The sequence below is a fragment of the Sciurus vulgaris genome, assembly GCF_902686455.1.
Source record: "Sciurus vulgaris genome assembly, chromosome: 10".
NCBI lineage: Eukaryota > Metazoa > Chordata > Mammalia > Rodentia > Sciuridae > Sciurus > Sciurus vulgaris.
The window spans coordinates 50,483,591-50,503,451 of NC_136470.1; the positions used below are offsets into that span (position 1 = coordinate 50,483,591).

Genomic DNA, 19,861 nt, shown 5'->3' on the forward strand with positions numbered 1-19,861 from the left:
TTCTTGTCCTATCTCACAAAGGTGTTAAGGAAAATGAAATAAAATATGACAAGCAGACACACTGTGTAAAGAACTAAATGCTAAACAAATATAGGAGAAAACAGGGGTTAGCAGAAGAGTAGAACATGTCATCCCAAACACAATAAAACATTTGCTACAAAGAATTTGATTTGGCTTTGTAATCCATGATTAACATCATCAACTACAAATGTATGTTAACTGAGGCACAATAAATAAATAAAACCCAAAGACCAGTTCTTATACAAGAACATCACCAGAGACCTGACAATAGACTTGGGTGCATAGGTAGAAATTCAATCATTCAGTTATACATTTAAAAGATATTTAGTGAGTGCAGATCCTAGACTATACCTTGTACTGGTTACTGAGATTATGAGAGTAAAACCAAATGGCAGGGGACTAGGCAGTGACCCCAGCTATATGAAAGCACTTTGAAGACGTCTGACCATAAGGGAGATAAGAGTTGGAGGAGGATCTTTCAAAAAAATAGATAACAGGAGAGATTTGAGCATGTTTAAATGCCAATGGGAAGGAGTTATTCTAAGGGAGAAGTTGAAAACTACAGAAGAAAGAAAATAACAGGTAGAGGTTTCTAAGACAGAAGATGGGATGCAAGGTTATAAGTACAGATGAAAAAATATATTTTTAAGAGAGTTGGCAAATGATGGTGAGAGAAACTTAAAATAGAATATGGTGAAATATTTGCTACAAGACATAAATCAGCAGGTGGGTTAGAATTCACACAGAAGAAGCTATTATAATTAGGGAGAAAAGTGGTGGAAATTTATCTCATTGAAGAAAGGAGTAGAACAGTGGTCACTGGAGATTGGGAAGGGCAGGGGAGTAAGCATGGAAAGTAGTTAAATAAGGAGCACCAAAGTACAGTTAGGAGGAATTAGTTTTGATTTTCTGTAGAGTAGTAGAGTAGCTATTTGTTACAATCTGTTATGTTTTTCAAAATAACAGAATAGTAAAAAAGTTCCTGATACACAGAAGTTATTAATGTTTGAGGAGAGGTAAATGCTTGTTACCCTGATTTGATCATTACATGTCATGTACATGTACTGAATTCTCATACTCTATCCTATAAGTACATGCAGATATTATGTTCCAATTTAAAAAAAAATGTATGCATTAGCAAAACAGGAAAAAGACTCAAAGGGCTCAAAGGACCACAATATGACCACAAACGCAGCAGTATTCTGTCTTTGATCTAGATGGAAAGGATCTTTGAAGGCATCTATAAATTTGTAGCATGTAGAAAAAAAGTACAATCGTAGTGAGCAGAACCTCACAAAGAAGTCCACACCGTAATCCCCAGAACCTGTGAATATATTAGGATGCATAGCAAAGAGGAATTGAGGTCATGTTAAAAGTAAGGTTGTTAATCAGCTGACCTTAAAATAGGCAGAGTATCCTGCATTATCCAGTGAGCCCAATGTAATCCCAAAGACCTTTAAATGTAGAGGATGAAGGCAGAAGAAAGTCAGAATGATGCAGTGTGAGAGAGACTTAACCAGCTATTGTTGGCTTTGAAGATGGAAGAGTCCATGAGCACAGCAATGTGGGTAGTAGAGAAGTTTGGAAGGAAGAAAATAAATTCTCTCCAGAGTCTCCAGAAAGGAATGCAGCCCTGCTGGTACCTTGAGACCCATGTCAAGCTTCTGAACTACATAACTATAAAATAATAAATTTGTGTTGTTTAACAAAGTTAAATTTGGGTAAATTTGTTAGAGCAACAGTAGAAAACGGATACATGAATCTCAAGACAAAGAATACAAGTGTAATCTCAAAGAAATCAAAAAATAAATTTGAATATAGAAAATCAGCAGGCAAATTGAGGGTTTCAATGGATAACTATAATAAGTCGGAGAAAGACAGGCTTTGTGAATTCTTTGGCTACTCCCATCTCTCTCCCAGGATGACCTGAACTCAGGTTACCCTCTTTCAGCAACATCCACAGTTACCAGTCTCTATCCAACCCCAAACTAATCTGCACTAGTATCATGGGAAGGAAACAAACTTGCAAATTCTCAAAATTCATGTGTATTTTAGTACATATGTGTTGTTATTTTACATATACCTTATTTTCTAAGACTCATGAATATTCTTTCCAAGACCCACTTTCACAAGCCAACTTTAAGACTTCTTTAAGGTTAAGTTCTATATGTATTTTTGTATTTATGTTTTCTTCCCTATGTGGCATGTGAAGACTGTGCTATCATTTTTTTTTTTTTTTTTATCTTTTTTAAGCTAGGCAAACTTTAGGGCTGGCCCCAAATGGCTGTATTTAGGCTCCCTTGCTGAGGCTTTCTGGTGGGTTAAGTTTTTAGTATGTCACAAAGGTCATGAACACACTGATTCAGTGTATGTAGTCAAGGTCATAAACATTTGCTTGTGAGCATGCACCCACTTATGCAACCTGTTAGCAATGGGCCTTCTTTGTTAGGTCTATATATAAAACAAGGCTAAAAGAAACTGGCTGGGGCAAAATAAGGTTGAAGCTGGAGGCCAGGGGCGTGGCAGTGGGGATACAGGAGTTGCTGCCACTTCCAAATAAAGAATGTCTGCTGGGCTGGGGTTGTGGCTCTCCTAGAATGCTTGCCTCACATGTGTGAGGCACTGGGTTTGATTCTCAGCACCACATAAAAATAAATAAATAAAGTAAAGGTATTATGTTCATCTATAACTAAAAAAAATTAAAAAGTCTGCTATCCCAAGTGTATCTTGCATCTTCTTCTACCTGCTGGGATCCTGAATCTGTTTCTTGGTTCTAAGCCTCCCCTCAACAGAAGAACTGAGATGCATACCCAGCCCCAAATCCAGATTTCTTAAGCAATTCAGCCAAAACCATGTAGCCAGTTAAAAGAAAAGAAAAGGTCTCTTGACTCCCAGTGGTATTTCTAGTAAAATTTCTCAGGCAGTATATTACTTTCTATTTAAAATAATAAAAAAAAAACATTGTTTTAATGAATCCTTGATGAATCATTACTTTTACTGGCAAACATTCTGATATTCAATTCATTAAATTAAATCTAGCTCTATTCTTCAATATAAACAAATTTTAAAAACCAAAATTTTTAATGGCAAAATGAAAAAGTATCAATATTTTGCCTAGGCATCAAACAAACATCATTTATGTATGATTAGCAAAGATTCAAAATCTGTGACTAGCAGTTTCCTAAGAAATGAAATGACTTATCCAAGCAATGCACATGGGATTTAATGCACTTCCGACATCATCTGCTTCTATATGTACCATCACCATCATTTCCTGAAACAAAAGTTTGTTCACAAAGACAAAAGGGCCAGACTCAAGGTAGACTTAGTGCTTGTCTGTGTCTGAAATTCTTCATAATTTAAACTTTTTTAAAATAAAAATTATTTTTAAAAATAGAATTGTTGCTGAATATTGGGATGCTTTGTAATAAACTCCAATTCATAAAATGTTTATACTGCCAAACTAGTTAACTTTCCTTTTCCTGACATTGCTAGAATATCCTACAGCCTATTAATTAATTTGATTGTTTCATTTTTCTGTCACTAAATAAAAGGAATTTTGAATTAGTCTCATATTCAGAGAACTTCAGAAAACTTCACTCTGTAAAATTTCATGGGATAATTGTGAAGATTAAATGTGCAAAAATACAAAATATAAAGCACTATGTGTATATACATACTGACGTAAGACTCGAAGGTAGGTTTGGGGACATATAATTTTATAAAAGGTCAGGGAATGTCACTGCCATCCCTTTACTGTTTGAACTGAAGATACTGCCAGTTCACACCACAAGGATAACCCTGCACTAGCCAATTCTTACTGACAGAAGCACAGCACAAGGAGCAGTCCTTTTGAACCCCTATACTCCTTGAATGTGCTACAGAGGAACACAAAAAGTCAGAGGAGGCATTTCCTGACCTTGTAGGAGGAATTCTTTTCTCCTTAATCATGTCATGATTCCCCAGTCTCAAGAGCAGATATTTTTATATAAAATTAAACAGCCAAGGCTTGCAATAAGTTCATGACAAGACCCATAACCTTTATGAGAACAGTTCTATGCCCTTCACATACTGCCTCGCATGGACTCAGACCATATGGTGGATATTCAATATGATGACAAACCGGCTAATTAAGAAGCATTATCATGGAGAAGTTTTTCTAAATATGACAAAATTACTCTCTAAATGTCATTTGAAGTTAGTTTCTTCTAACTTCAATAGATAAGATTTTTGAAACTGTAGCAAAGATCTGCATGAAAATTCATTATATCATTTTTAAATTACTAAAACTACTTAAATAGAAATTTATTTTCTTTTTAAAATTTTTTTTAGTTGGCGATGGACTTTTTATTTTATTTATTTATTTATTTATTTATATGTGGTGCTGAGGATCAAACCCAAGGCCTCTCAAATGCCAGGCAAGCACTCTATCACTGAGTCACAACCCCAGTCCCTAGAAATTCATTTTCATTCTTCATGTTTATCCTTGCTCATTCACACACATATACATGCAACAAAGGAAAACATTTTTTTATTTCTAAATGACCTAGAAATTTCAGATAATGTGTCTAGAGATAGAATATATGGACTAAACACTGGATCTATCATTTAGTAGCTTTGCAACATTGTACAAGTCCATTAAATTCTCCATGCCTTAATATTCCTTCCCTTTAAAAAAAAACAGGATAATAATAACATCTACTCATTATACTGTTTAGAGGATTAAATAAATTAATACAAGTAATAAAGTACCTACAACAATGACTGGCCTACAATTGCTAGAGTATTGTTGGTTATTTTATTTTTTAATTAAGTTGAAAAGCCACTAATTATATAATTACATATAATTATAATTTAAAATTACATTATTACATAATTATAATTTAAAATTACATAATTTAAAATTACATTTAAACCGCTTGAAGAGGAAACCCCATTGTCCATTCTTTCCCACTCTGCCCCCCAAATACTGGGGATTGAACCCAGGGGAGCTCTACCACTGAGCAACATCTGCAGCCCTTTTTATTTTTATTTTGAAACACAGTCTTGCTATGTTGCTGAGACTGACTTCAAACTTGAGATCCTCCTGCCCCAGCCTCCTGAATAGCTGGCAATACAGGTATGCACCACCACATCTAGCTCATTATCTATTCCTATAAGAAGCTTTTCATAATACTCAAAGTAACTGCTGATGTTAGCATTTTTAGTTTCTAGGCCCAGATTTGGAGCAATTTAGAGTAAATGTAATTTAGAGTAAATTAGTTTTCAACATTTAAATCAGAAAAGTAAATCAAGATCTATTTTTCATGATGGTCTACTGAAGAGCCTACCAGCCTGATCTGTTGACAAGATAGTGAAGAAAAATGTCATCTCACATCCCTTTGATATCCTTATGAGGTTTTAATATGTAAATGCATATATTTTGTTTATTGACCATTGGCTTAGTATATATATATGATTTTTTATGCAATTACATCTTTATGGGTTATTAAAAAATTTGCAATCTACTTTCTCAAACACAAAGGTTTTGTGGCCCAAACAAAGCTTCTACTCTTGGTTCAGGCCAAAAGTATAAGGTAAATGATAATCTGATAATCTAGGTGAACCTGGGTTATATCACTGTTGACAGAACCCAAAAACATTATAATATTTTTAATAATAAATACTGACATAGCAAAGTTTGATCCTTTTCTTCAGACCAATAAATCAAGATCACAACTACTTTGGAGTTTATTATTCCAGTAGAAACAATCTGCCCAACAGGATGGTTACATTTACACTTTTTTATTGTTTTTTATCGTATTCTAAAGTTGCACACAGATTTTTAAAATAGATGGAAGACAGTATATAAATAGATGGGAGACTGAACAAAGTTATAAATTTGGAGTCACAGAATCTGCAATCAAATCTTAATACCTGCACTACTTAGCTGTCCGGTATCTGTTCATTTATTCATTCAATAATGATTTACTAAGCATTTATCCTTAGTCCAGAAAGTATTTGTGGCCCTGGAAATATAAATATTAACAAGATTTAGCTCAGATTTTTAGAGGGGAGGGGATCATGAATCACGGAATATTTCTTAGAGGAAATGATAGCTAAATACATTTTTTAAAAAAAATGCAAGTTAGTCAGGCAACAAAGACAGAAACATAATGGTACAAGATTGGTCCAAGAAAGAGTGTGGCCAAACCACAGTCTGAGAAGGAAAGTGAGACAGATGAGGCTGGATGTTGAAGCACAGGCCTGATTGTGAAGAGACATGGGGGCATGATCTTAGAGGAATAAGGGGCAATTACATTGTATTGGGCAGTTGAAAGACACGATCATATTTTTTTTTTTTTTTTTGAAAGATTTCTGATTAAGAGAGTAGAAAGTGACTAAGGGGAAGTTAATGATCGATTGGCAAGCCTTTGTACCAGGAAAGTGATGTTGGTCCTATGAATTAGGGTAGGAACCTTAATGAGACCTTGTCTCAAAATAGAAGTAAAAAGGTCTGGGAATGTGGCTCAGTGGTAAAGGGTCCCTGGGTTCAATCCCCAGCAGAGAGAGAGAGAGAGAGGCAATGGGGAATGAATTAGAAAATAGAAGAAAAGGGAAAGAGAAAACAAGACAATTGGGTTGATGATGGTGACATTAACTGATGAGGGGAACCCAAAAAGAAACAGATTGTTGATAGAATTAACTTTGCTTTGGGCACAATGAACTAACGAGCTTAGATAAGTTACTCTGAACTCAGGAGACTGAAAGCTGGATTGAAGGCTTTTAAGGTTCCCTCTAGCTCTATCATTAGAATCATAGGTTTACAGATGGTTAGAGAATGTTGCTAAGAATCAACTGATTTTAGAGGGAATAAAAAGAAAAAATGTATATTATGATGTTTATTGAAAGGATATATTTTACAAGCAATACATTTCCTGGGGGAATATTAGAAAACATTTTCTTAAAATAATCTTTTGTTTGAGCATAGAAAATGTGGCTATAAACCTGGAACACTATTCCACTCCCCCTTAAGAATATTAGACAATGGATAACATTTCACTTTAATATTTATAGGTTGATAACTTCTTCCCATTCAGAACATGCTAGTCTATGAAAGTTCTTTTGGTAGAGTTTCTAGACACATTCTAGAAACATCTGTTTCAGAAGATGAATGATGCTTTGTACTCGTGTTTACTTTTTCCTGGTAAGGTTATTTTCTCATTAGTAAACTTCAAGAGCCTAAAACAGTGGTTCTCAGCATCACTAATACATTAGAATTAGGTGAAGATGTCTTAATATTCCCCATGCTCAGGCCATACTGCAAATCAATCTCTGGGAGTGACACAACACAGTCAGCATTACAAACTGCTGACCTAAAGCTTCCTAAATGAGCAAAAATAATTGGGTTGAAAAGAAAGGGTCAATATCAACCAGTCCAGCAAATTCACAGACAACAAATAGACATCCACCAAATCCTACCCTTCATCAACACGTCTCTGAAGTAGAACCCCCAATCCAGAACACTCCTGACAGGCAGCACAATGGACCTTCTGCTCCATTTTCTCCTGTTCCCCTGCCTTGCAACTCTTCCAATAACAAGAAGAGGGGGAAAGCAGCTCTGAGAACCCTAAAATAACTGGTATGGGGATTCCAGGAATAGCCAACTTCCTTTAAGCACCTCATCATCTCAAGCCCCTATTCAAATCTTGCCCCTGTGTCCTAATCAACAGAGCCCTTTACCATACAAGTGTGAAAACTGCTGGGACTGCTACGCTCCACCATGTATTTAGCCCACTGTTTACTTCAATGACAATCACAAGGAACCTCTGAGCTCTGCCTCCCAGTGTGAAGATATCACAACCAAAGAGAATACAAGGCCCCATGTCTAAGTAGATGCTCAATCTCAAACCCCAGCATAGACATGGTGTTATCATCAGCTATATGAATGAGGAAGACCCACAGAGAATCCCATTCCCTTCGATTCATTCATGTTCAATCTGAAATCTAGATATACCCCACTACCACCCACAGATACACTCTATGTTTTTGCCATGACTCTGCTGTCAGGCTGGATCTCTAGACACTGACTCATTAACTTGATTTTTCAACCCAGTAGTGCTTTTGTGTCCAATCACCCACATGCTGACATAATCTAGATATTTTGAGGATATACAGAACTGAAAATCTTTCTCTCTCGAGGCCAAAAATAGCTCATTGAGATCCACTTTGTACAACTAGGAGCCATAAATGATCTTAGTCCTATGTCTAAATATCAGCAGAGCCAAGAATTATAACACTGATGTACATCAAGGTTGTACTATTTCTGTGTTTTAAGACCATAACATAGTCAAAAGAGTTATCTACACTATCACCCATCATTTAATAAACTATCCTCCACTAAAGTGAATCACTTCAGAACAATTTCACTGTTAGCCTTAAACCTCAACAACAACCTCCATATGTCAAACCATAAACCTGTTTCCTGGAGAGAGGAACAAGTTTGCTTCTTTTGATCAAATCAGTCAATAAATAAGCATAGTGGTACTATGGTGGTGTTCTGAAAAGGGAGGTGGTCTCAGATGAAGAAGAACAATTTGAGACTTACCCACAGGCCTGGTCCTTGCAGGAACTGGTAAAACAGAAAAGGAACCATTAAATTTGGGGTGGATCTTAAAGTATGTATGACACATCTACGTTGTCAAACATGAATTTGGGTGGCGGGGCAGGGGGAGACCCTCACCTGCTTGTGGTTTCCTTTGTGTAAGTCAGTTTCTAAAGAAAACAAAGATATGAAAATGACTGAATGAGTTAACAACAGTTATAAAACAGTAAATAAAACATTTCATAACAAACACTAATGCCCAGACATGGTAGAATATGTTATGCTGCTCCACGGTTAGGCGAACAATGAGAACAGGTACTGATAATGCCAAGGTTGTTTGGTGACTGTGAAAACATCCCAACATTCAGTCTCTGTTTATATGCCCAATAGTTTCTGTGCTCTCTCTTAATGGGCCTGGATTAAGTCTTTACAGGCTAATCATTCAAAAAATGTCTGCAAGTTAGAGATGGGTAGAGTTTTACATTGACCTGCCATAAACTTATAATCAAAGAATTTTGGATATAATAAATTTATAATATCCCCATCCTATAATAGCACAAACATATAGATAAAATAACTGATAAATCTGTTTCTCCAGAATGTAGACAAAGAGACAAATCAGTAATTGGGTTATTCCTCAGGGGGTGTTCTAAAACAAATTGTCCCCAAATGTCCTGTAAGTTAGTTGTTTTATTTTGAGACCAATATGATGAAAAGAACACTAACTTAGAATCAGATCTAGTTTCAAGTTCCAGATTCCCCTCCCTAGCAATACATCAAATCTCCAAATCTTTCTGGTGCCAGTCATCAGTTTTCTGGTCTGTAAAATGGAGAGGCTATTACCCTAAATACCTAGAAGATATTAATAAATAACTCACTGCTCTCCTTCCTGTACAGACTCTTCCAGAATAATCTCAGCCACTCTTTTGATTTCAATTACTACCTCAGGGCTGGTGATTCCTAGACCATTCTCCTTGTCTTTATACCTAAATATGAAGCAATTCACATTTCACACAGACAGCTCAAATAAACACATTTAAAAGTAAACCCATTCTCTCTGTCACATCTATACATCATTTAGTCTACCCATGTTTTTCAGATCATCCTTTTTCTCCCCAACTATGCCCACTTAATGAGATCATCATCTATAGGATCAAATGTAAAAGAAAATAATAGAACACCTTTACTACAAATAAAAGTTCAAAAATAGAAAGAATATAATTTATTTTACAACTTTAAGATGTACGAATATGATTTTATCAAATCCAAATAAAAAGAGCTGTTATTTACATATTTTTTAGTCCTTCCAAGTACATTATACAACTAGTATTTGAAATAATATTCAAGAAGTATAAATAGTGGTAGATAGGAAAAAGACATTTTAGCTATTGTTTTTAATTTTTTATTTAAACAAATTATCTACTGCATATTTACTATATCATGGGAATGTGAAAATTAACATATAATGACATAATCTTGCCTTTTGACTCATAGTCTAGTAATTAGTCAAATATTCAACTGGTAATAATAAAATGTAAGAACTGTTAAGAAAAATAAAGAATGGTGGGAACTCAGGAAATGAGAGGCACTAAATCTGCTATGCTAAGGGTTTTTTCTTCACAAAGGAGGTTATGCCTGAGCTGTGAACATCCAGAATTTAGACAGATAGATACAAGAGACATCAGAGAGCATGAATAATTTGCCACATGTGCCTGCAGTTTCATTTTCTTGTTATAAATACATGTGCAATAGGCATATGAAAAGGGGAAAGTGGGCAGGTAATTTGTCAGTGTGCATGCTTATTTATACTAACAAACTAAAGTTTAAAACAAGGAAACTAAGCAAATAATTAATGAGAATCATATTTATGCTTCACTAAACATTTGTTCAATGAACTATATCTTCTATTTTAATTAGAACCATTGGTATTACTCTGAATTAATATGCACATAATTTTTCAAAAATATTTGACTCTCACAAATCCATATTTTTATTCTAAGCCTTTGTTGATTCTGACTTCCAATTGTTTACATTTATAAACAAGGCTGCGGCTGTTATTTGAGTCAGCAATGTTTGTTACAGAGGCAAGATAAAAGACTGGGGTGAAGAACTGAGCTACACCCTAGGACAGCTCATTATGACAGCCCAATTCAACAACAAAAAATAATACGGGGTTTTGTCACTTGCTCTTCTTTCCATAGGCCTTAGCTGTGTACAGGGAGCTTCTAGATCAGAGCCATTCCTCCCCTTCTTGTGACACTTACCTTCATGATTAAGTTTCTGTGTTCCACAGACTGACTAAAATTGGTGCCCATTTCAAACACATTTGTGATTCCATCTTCACACAAATTCATCCAATAATGATATTCCTCACGCCCAGGAAGTCGATCCCAAAAAGTTCTGAAGGCTTCCCAGACAGCTTCCTGACACACTGGAAAATGGACAGAGAAGAGTTTTTATGAAAAGGTAACATTCTCTGGGGTTCTCACGGTGATCATGGAACAATTCATTCAGATAACACTGACACACCATTACACACTGTGTTTTCTGGAGGAATATGGAAATGTATCTCAGTGAAAGCCCTTCTGAAAGTCAGTTTAAACTTTTCAGTTCTAAAGAGATTTGTACTCCCTACTCTTTCTGTGCAAAGGGGATCAATTTGCTTCTTAATGAGCTGGAGTTCTGTTCCCTATCTCTTTAAAAAAAAAAAAAAAGGTTTATGCTTTACGACAATGAACCTGATGTTAAATGCACCACATTTAATCAAGTTTCCCTAAGAGTGTGATTTTTAGTTTCCTTAATGTTTACAGATGTTCTCCTGAAGTCACAACTTCAAAAATCAGCTTCTCAGTCTTTCAAGATGGCTTGGGAAATGATGCCATTTTAAAACAGCCAGGGGCTTTTTTGGTAAGCTGCAGTGACATAGTGCATTATATCGACTCCTCCAAAACTCTTCACATATCTCTAATTTAAAAAAGGATTAATGGAAACACCTGAGAGCTTATAGGGAATTGAAAGTGTTTCATAAAATCAAGAAGGGAATGTTATCCTAGAGTTACCACTCTTAAGCTACTATATTTCATAAGTGAAAAGGAAAGATAATAATGAGTCCTTATTTAAACTTAAAAAACAAAATTCATCAGTTGTGCTACTTGGTATTTGCTTAACTAACTGAAAACTTATGCTCTCACAAATATTTACACACAAGTGTTTAAAGTAACCTCATTCATAATTGCCAAATCTTGAAGATGATAAAGATTTCCTTCTACAGGTGAGTGGACAAACTCTGGTACACCCATTTCACAGAATATTATTGTATGATTAAAAAGAAATGAATTTTCAAGCCATGAAAATACATTTAAAAACTTAAATGTGTATTACCAAGTGAAAGAAGCTAATCTGAAATGGCTTTGATACAATACGATTCCACTGACATTCTGAAAAAGGCAAAACCATGAAGACAGTAAAACACTCAGTTGTTGCCAGGGGTTAGGAGAGAGGGAGGGATGAATAGTTAGAGCACAGATTTTTTAAGACAATAAAAATAGTCTGTATGACAATATCATTGTGCATTCACATAACTATAATTTGTCAAAACCCATTGAATATACACCACAAAGATTACACCCTAATTTAAACTGCAGACTTAAGTTAATAATAATGTGTCAATGTTGGCAAAGAAGTTTTGACAAATAGACTACACTGATATAAACTATTAATGCTGGGGAGTTTGAGGAAGTATGTGGTAACTCTCTGGGCATTCTGATCATTTTTTCTCTAAGCCTAAAATTGCTCAAAAAATAAGGTGCATTAATTTTAGACTATATAGGAGAACTGAAAAAGAAAAAATTAATATTCAGGAGAAATATATTACTGTATTAAAACAAAAACTAATTGAATTTATCAGCTAAGTTATTTCAAAGATTTGAAATGCAAAGGCTGTTAAACAGGGTATCTGCCCATTTTGTATAATACTGGGTGTATTGCTATTCTGCAACCATTCAAAGGTGTAGGTCACTCAAGGCAATGGAAGACTTAAATGAGAGGGAAAAGAAGGACAGTGGTAAGAGAGAAAATAAGTAGCAGATGTCAAGGAAAGTATTTTTAACTAGAAGAAGGCTGAGTACTCATCAGGCAACATATTTAGGTGAAGCCTCTGGACTCAAGAGTCCTAGCCATAATTTCGCCATGCACTACAGTTCGATAACCATGAATAGCTTACCTACCTAGTTAAAGCATCAATATACACATCTCTTTTTTTAATCAAATGAATAATTATTGCCTTTCCTTATGTGGGAAAGTATTTTGTAAACTGAGAAGTGCTACATGAATATCATGTTATTACAGTTGAATATCTCTTATCCAAAATGCTTGGTATCAGAAGTATTTCTGGTTTTTTTTTTTTTCACAATTTTGGAATATTTTCTATATATAATGAGATAATTTGGGAATGGAACCCAAATTTACACACAAAAATCATTTATTTCTCATATACCTTATGCACAGAGACTGAAGGTAATTTTATATACTTTTAGTGTGCCTGTATTTTGACCACAACCTGTCATATGAGGTCAGGTATTGAATTTTCCATTTGTGGCATAATGTTAGTACTCAAAGTTTAAAAATTTTTGGAGAATTTCAGATTTTTAATTTTCAGATTAGAGATGAACAACCTGTATCATGTTAGATTCTGGTCTGACGATTGACTGATGGAACAAGACAATCTAAACCCCGCTCCCCAAAAAACAACCCTTCAACATTAACACAGTATGAAACATATGAACCTTTGGCTACAAAGGTAAACTAACTACATCCTTATTATCACTATTGAAAACTTTTGACCAATCAGCATACAGAAGAGTCCTGCAGGAATTGAGTGAGGCAGAGCTGACCAATTTATAGATTACAGTTTTTCCTCTCTTAAAACTTCCAAACAGAGGTTACTGTGGATTCTCTACCTGGACCCACCATGGCATAGCCGGGATCCCTGAATCTCAACAATTAGGCTTTTTATGGCACCGGGAAGTTGTCAGAGTGGCGGAGGTTGCTTTTCAAGCTGCTCCGTGGCGTGAGACCAGGAAAGAGGATAAACAGCTTCGCAGTAAGGTGGGTGAAAGAAGGATTTTATTGGGATTTAATACTGGACTCTCAGAACAGCTTATGGACTCAGAATATTGTATACAATAAAATAAAAGAAGAAAGCCCTCTGCTGATGCTGGCAACTGCAGGAGCTGATCCATACTAGACAAAGTGGGGAGTGAGGAAGTATGAGAACCTGCATTAAGATGGCACCATGGTGTGTCTTGGTATAAAGAATTCAGAGCTCAAGGACACTAGCTGACTGATCCACAGGATGTACTATACTATATCCTCATATGTCTCCCAATTGTCTGTGGATAGCCAAGGCAAGAGCCATCTTTTGGCCATGCTAAGGAGGCCAGTGGCTGTGGGAGCAAGTTTAGGAGCCCATATCTAGTAAATTCAAGCTGGGACCAAAAAGCAGACCTGGCAGATGCCTGCCACACAACTCAGAGTGAGCCTAGGAAACCAGAGAAAATTCAGTGTGGAGTGTTTTAACCAGGAGAATATGAGTCGTAGAGATCTGAGAGGTCTGAGGTCCGTCGTCGTCGTCCCTCCCCCCGCCCCCCCCCACGTCCCCCACGCCCCCTCGCGCCTGAGTCTGGCAGCTCTCAGAAGCAGCTGGGACAGGTCGGGATTTGATTGGGCAGGCAGGAATGACTGTGTGATTGGGAATGAGCCCAGGAGGCCAGGAAAGGCAGGATCCATGGGTGGAGGATGGGGCAAAGGATTGGCTCCTCTGAGGCATGGGTGCAACCCTGGGTAGACTCCAGGAGTACAGTCTCCAAATGTGGATCAGTAGCTTCTGGGCCCTGGAGGTGCACTGATTTAAAGTCTGCAGATGAATCACCATCCAAGGAAGCACCTGTTGCCTACCTAGACCTAACCCTGCCTTCAGGAGCTCTGCCTCTGGGAACTCCTCTCACAGAACTCTACAGTGATTCCACCCTGAGAGTGGAGCAGACAACACCAACCCTCTCCACCTCATACTGCTGAGAGGGGAACCAAGAATTTTTGAACTCCAGTTGGCAACTTGACAAGCAACACAAACAGAGGAAGGATTTGACAGCCTGTGGCCCCTGTTCTTATACATAATACATACCTCAAGAAAAAAATGAAAAGAAAGACATTTGGGAACAGGCAATGACAATATATTTTCAACTAACAATTTTCGAACACTGCAACAGAAACAAATCCTTAATTTTTCATTAAGAACTTTTTGTCTTTCTTCTTTTCTTTTTCTTTCTCTTTTTTGGATTGTATGCTGAATGTTTCATGGATATTTATATGTGTACATATTTGTTTCTCTATTCTCTTTTCTAGCATTTTGGAAGGCAGTTATTTTTCTGACTATCTTTTGAGATCTAGGGTTTTTCATTAGGACATTTTGGTTTTGTGTTGTATTGTTTTCACCTAATTCTCTTGATTCTCTTTCTTTCTCGCTCTCTTTTTTTTCCTGCTAACAGTCAAACTCTATTGTTCTCTTTCATTCTTACTTTAATGTTTTACTTCTATTTTCTCTCCTCTTCCATAATAATCATCACATCCCACTCTCTTCTGCATTCTCCCTGTTCACCATTTGAAACTGAAAACTCTTCTGCTAACTTACTGTTTTTACTGTTGGAAATTGCTTATTGTACTATTTTTGTTTGTTGCACCAATTCACAGTGTAGACATCATAGTACAAACCAAGTTCTCAGTTTAATGATGTATATTGTTCGCATTAGTTGTTAATATTTGTCTCCCCCTTTCTGTGGGGTACTAGAAACCTTAAGTGACACTATAAGTTCACAGGATAGAAATTCAACTGCCTCAGATTCATACTGAAAGATAGGTAGACAGAAACAATATTTTAAAAAGCAAGGAAAGAAACCATCCCAAACAAAACAAAATACCTCAATAACAGAATCCACTGACAACAGAGTGGAGGAAATCTCAGAGCAGGAGTTTAGAAAATTCCTTTAGACTTTCAGGCAATGAAGACAAAGCATATAATCTTGAGAATAAAGTTGACTATGGAGAAAAACTGTTAAGAGACCATGAACAGAATTTTTAAGAAATATGGGATAATATTAAAAGGTCAAATATAAGATTTATAGGAATAATGAAGACTCTGAAATACAAACTAAAGGAATGTGCAATCTTTTCAGTGAAATAATATCAGAAATTTTCACAAAACTTAAGAATGCAATGGAAAAATCAAATACAGGAAGCATACAGGAATCCAAATATACAAAATTGCAACAGGCCCATCCAAGGCATATTATTAAGAAAATTCCTAACATACAGAATAATGATAAAATATTGAAAGTTGCTAGAAAAAAACAACTGATCACATTTAGAGAATCCGGATCCATTAAAGGATCCATTAGAGGATCCAGATCCTCTAATTATGGTCACAATTTGTATCTCAGCCAAGTTTTGAACCCAGACACTAAAAGCTAGGAGGTCTTAGAATACTGTATACCAAGCTCTGAAAGAAAATGGATGCCACCCAAGAATACTATATCCAGCAAAATTAAGCTTCAGATTTGAAGATGAAATAAAAATCTTCCTTGATAAACAAAAGTTAAAAGAAACGAAAATGAAAGTATCACTATGGACACTACTGAAATACAGAAAATAATAAGAAATTATTTTAGATATTTATACTCCAATAAATAAGAACATCCTGAAGACACTGACAAATTTCCAGAGATGTATGACCTATCCAAATTGAATCAGGAGGATATAGAAAATATAAACAGATGAATTTCAAGTGATGAAATTGAAGATGCCATCAAAAGCCTACAACAAAGAAAAGCCCAGGACAAGAGTTTCTTAGTTCAGTTATACCAGACCTTCAAAGCAGAACTAACACCAATCCTCCTTAAATTTTTCCACAAAACAGAAAAGGAGGTAACCCTTTAAAATTCATTCTATGAAGCTAGTATCACCCTGATAACAAACTAGACAAAGACATATCAAGGAAAGAAAATTTTAGACCAATAAACTTGATGAACATAAATGCAATATTATTAATAAAATAATAGCAAAATTGCATAGAAAAGCACATTAAAAACATAGTGTGCTATGATCAAGTGGGGTTCATCACAGGGGTGCAAGATTGGTTCAACATACAGAAATCAGTAAATATAACTTACCACATCAACAGACTTAAAGTATCACATGATTTATCTCAATAGACGCAGAAAAAGCATTTGGCAAAATACAGCATTTATTCATGTTTAAAAAACTAGAAAAACTAGGGATAGTAGGAACATATCTTGACATTGTAAAAGCTTTATACAACAAACCCAAAGCCAATATCATTCTAAGTGGACAAAAGTGAAAGCACTCCCTCAAAAAACTGGAACAAGACAGGGATGCCCTCTTTTATCACTTCTATTCAACCTAGTGCTTTAAAATTCTAGCCAGAGCAATTAGCAAAAGAAAGAAATTAAAGGGTTACAAATAGGAAAAGAGGAGCTCAAACTATTTGTTTGCTGACAATATGATCCTATATTTAAAACATCCAAAAAACTCCATCGGGAAACTTAGGGAACTCATAAATGAATTCAGCAAAGTAGCAGGATACAAAATTAACACACATAAGTTAATTGTATTTCTATACACCAATGATGTATCAGCTGAAAGAGAAATGAGGAGAACTATCCCATTCACAATAGTCTCAAAACAAACATACAAACAAACTTGGGAATCAATCTAACAAAAGAGGTAAAGGACTGCAACAATGAAAACTACAGAACACTATAGAAGGAACTGAAGAAGACTTAGAAGATGGAAAGATCTCCCATGTTCTTAGATAAGCATAATTAATATTCTCATAATGGTCATACTACAAAAAGCACTATACAGATTTAATGCAATTCATATTAAACAGAACGAGCAATCAAGAAATTCATTTGGAAACTAAGAGGCCCAGAACAGCCAAAGCAACCCTTATGGAGAAAAGCAAAGCAGGAGGCATCACAATATCAGATCTTAAATTATACTACAGAGCAGAGTAACAAAAAGAGCATGGTGTTAGCACCAAAACAGGCAGGAAGACTAATGGAATAGAAAAGAAGACACAGAGACAAACCACATATACAGTCATCTCAAATTAGACTAGACAAAGATGCCAAAAATATACATTGGAGAAAAGATAGTCTCTTCAAAAATGGTGCTGGGAAAACTGGAAATCCATATGTAGTAGAAGAAAGTTTAACCCCATCTCTTGCCCTGTACAAAACTCAACTCAAAGTGGATCAAAGACCTAGGTATTAGACCAGAAACCCTACAACTACTGGAAGAAAATGTAGGCCCAAAACTCCAACATATCAGCTTAGAAACTAACTCCCTCAACAAGACTCCTAAAGCACAAGAAGTAAAATAAATCAATAAATGGAATGGTATTAAACTAAAAAGTTTCTTCACAGCAAAGGAAAATGATCAAGAGTGTGAAGAGAGAGCCTACAGAATGGGAGAAAATCTTGGATGAGGTGTTAATTTCCCAGGATATACAAATAGCTCAAAAAGCTTTACACCAAGAAAACAAATAACTCAATCAAGAAATGGACAAAGGAACTAAACACACACTTCTCAAAAAAAAAAAAATATGAATAGTGTTATGGTTTAGATATGGTGTCCCCCAAAAGCTCACATGTGCAAGAAGGTTCAGAGGAGAAATGATTGGATTGTGAGACTCTTAACCCAATCAGTGAATTAATTCCCTGTTACGGATTAACTAAGTGGTAACTGAAGTGGTAGAGTATGGCTGGAGGAGGTGGAAATTGGGGGCATGGCTTTGGGGTACATATTTGTATCTGCCAAGTGGAGACCTCTCTTTCTGCTTTCTGATCATCATGTGAGCTGTTTCACGCCACCACACTGTTCTGCCATGACGTTCTGCCTCACCTTGAGTCCCGAGGAATGGAGCCAGCCTTCTAATGAACTAACACATCTGAAACCGTGAGCCCTCGAAAACACTTTTTTTCCCTAAAATTGATCTGGTCAGATCTTTTAGTCACAGCAGCAAAAAAAGCTGACTAAAACAGTCAACAAATATATGAAAAAATGTTCAACATCTCTAGCAATTAGAGAAATGCAAATTAAAACTACACTGAGATTTAACTTCACTCCAATCACAATGACAATTATCAAGGATACAAATAACAATAAATGTTAGTGAAGATGTGGGGGAAAAGTTACACTCATATATTGCTGGTGGGAATGCAAAATGGTGCAACCACTATGAAAAGTAGCATGGAGATTCCTCAAAAACTAGGAATGGAACCACCATTTGACCCAGTCATCCACTCCTCAATATGTATTGAAAGGATTTAAAATCAGCATACTACAGTGATACAGCCATACTGCTATTTATAGCAGCACAATTCACAATAGCTAAGCTATGGAACCAAACCAGATGCTCATCAACAGATGAATGAATAAAAACTTGTTTAGCACTGGATTTATGGCCCAGTTGTAGAGCACTTGCCTAGCGTGTGTGAGGCACTAGGTTTGAGCCCCAGCACCACACAAAATAAGTAAATTTAAAAAAAGGTATTGTGTCCATCTACAACTAAAAATGTGTGTTTTGTGTGAAGAGAGACAGTAGTTGTATAGTTTTATATATATATAAATACACACCATGGAATATTACTCAGCCATAAAGAAGACTGACTTTATGACATTCACCAGTAAATGTATGGCTCTAGAGACAATCCCGCTAAGTGAAATAAACCAATCCCAAAATAAAACCAAAGGTCAAATGTTCTCTCTGATATGTGGATGTTAACCCACAACAAGGGGTGGGTAGAGGAAGAATAGAAGTTGAGTGGATTAGACAAAGGAGAATGAAGGGAAAGGAATAGGGATGGGAACAGTAATAACAGTGGAATGAATCCAACATTACTTTCTTAAGTACATATATAAAAATACCACAATGAATCTAAAAACAAGAATTCATTTCTATTGGAAATGATCTTATTCATGTACCTGTTGATTCATTATTTTGTATCCTTGCTCATATTGGTCTTAAATTAATAAAAATAAATTTTTATTGGATTATTAAAAAAAAATCCAAACAAAAGTTAAATACATATCAAAAGACAATGCAAAGGTAAAAGTCTAAACCAGTAAGAATAAATAAAAAGTGAATGCCTATAATGTCTGGTTCTGAAATGCAGTGAT

At 35.7% G+C, this 19,861-nt stretch overlaps 1 protein-coding gene across 1 annotated transcript in view; it reads right to left on the bottom strand.

Annotated features, from left to right (window-relative positions):
• Positions 1-19,861, bottom strand: part of IMPG2 (interphotoreceptor matrix proteoglycan 2) — an 86,768-nt gene that overhangs the window by 53,956 nt on the left and 12,951 nt on the right. The window contains exons 2-4 of the mRNA XM_079101411.1: positions 10,870-11,036; positions 8,744-8,775; positions 8,609-8,632 (exon numbers count right to left, since the gene is read on the bottom strand). Of these exons, the coding sequence (XP_078957537.1) occupies positions 8,609-8,632; positions 8,744-8,775; positions 10,870-10,959 (146 nt within the window). The 5' untranslated portion in view covers positions 10,960-11,036. The remainder of the gene's footprint in view (positions 1-8,608; positions 8,633-8,743; positions 8,776-10,869; positions 11,037-19,861) is intronic.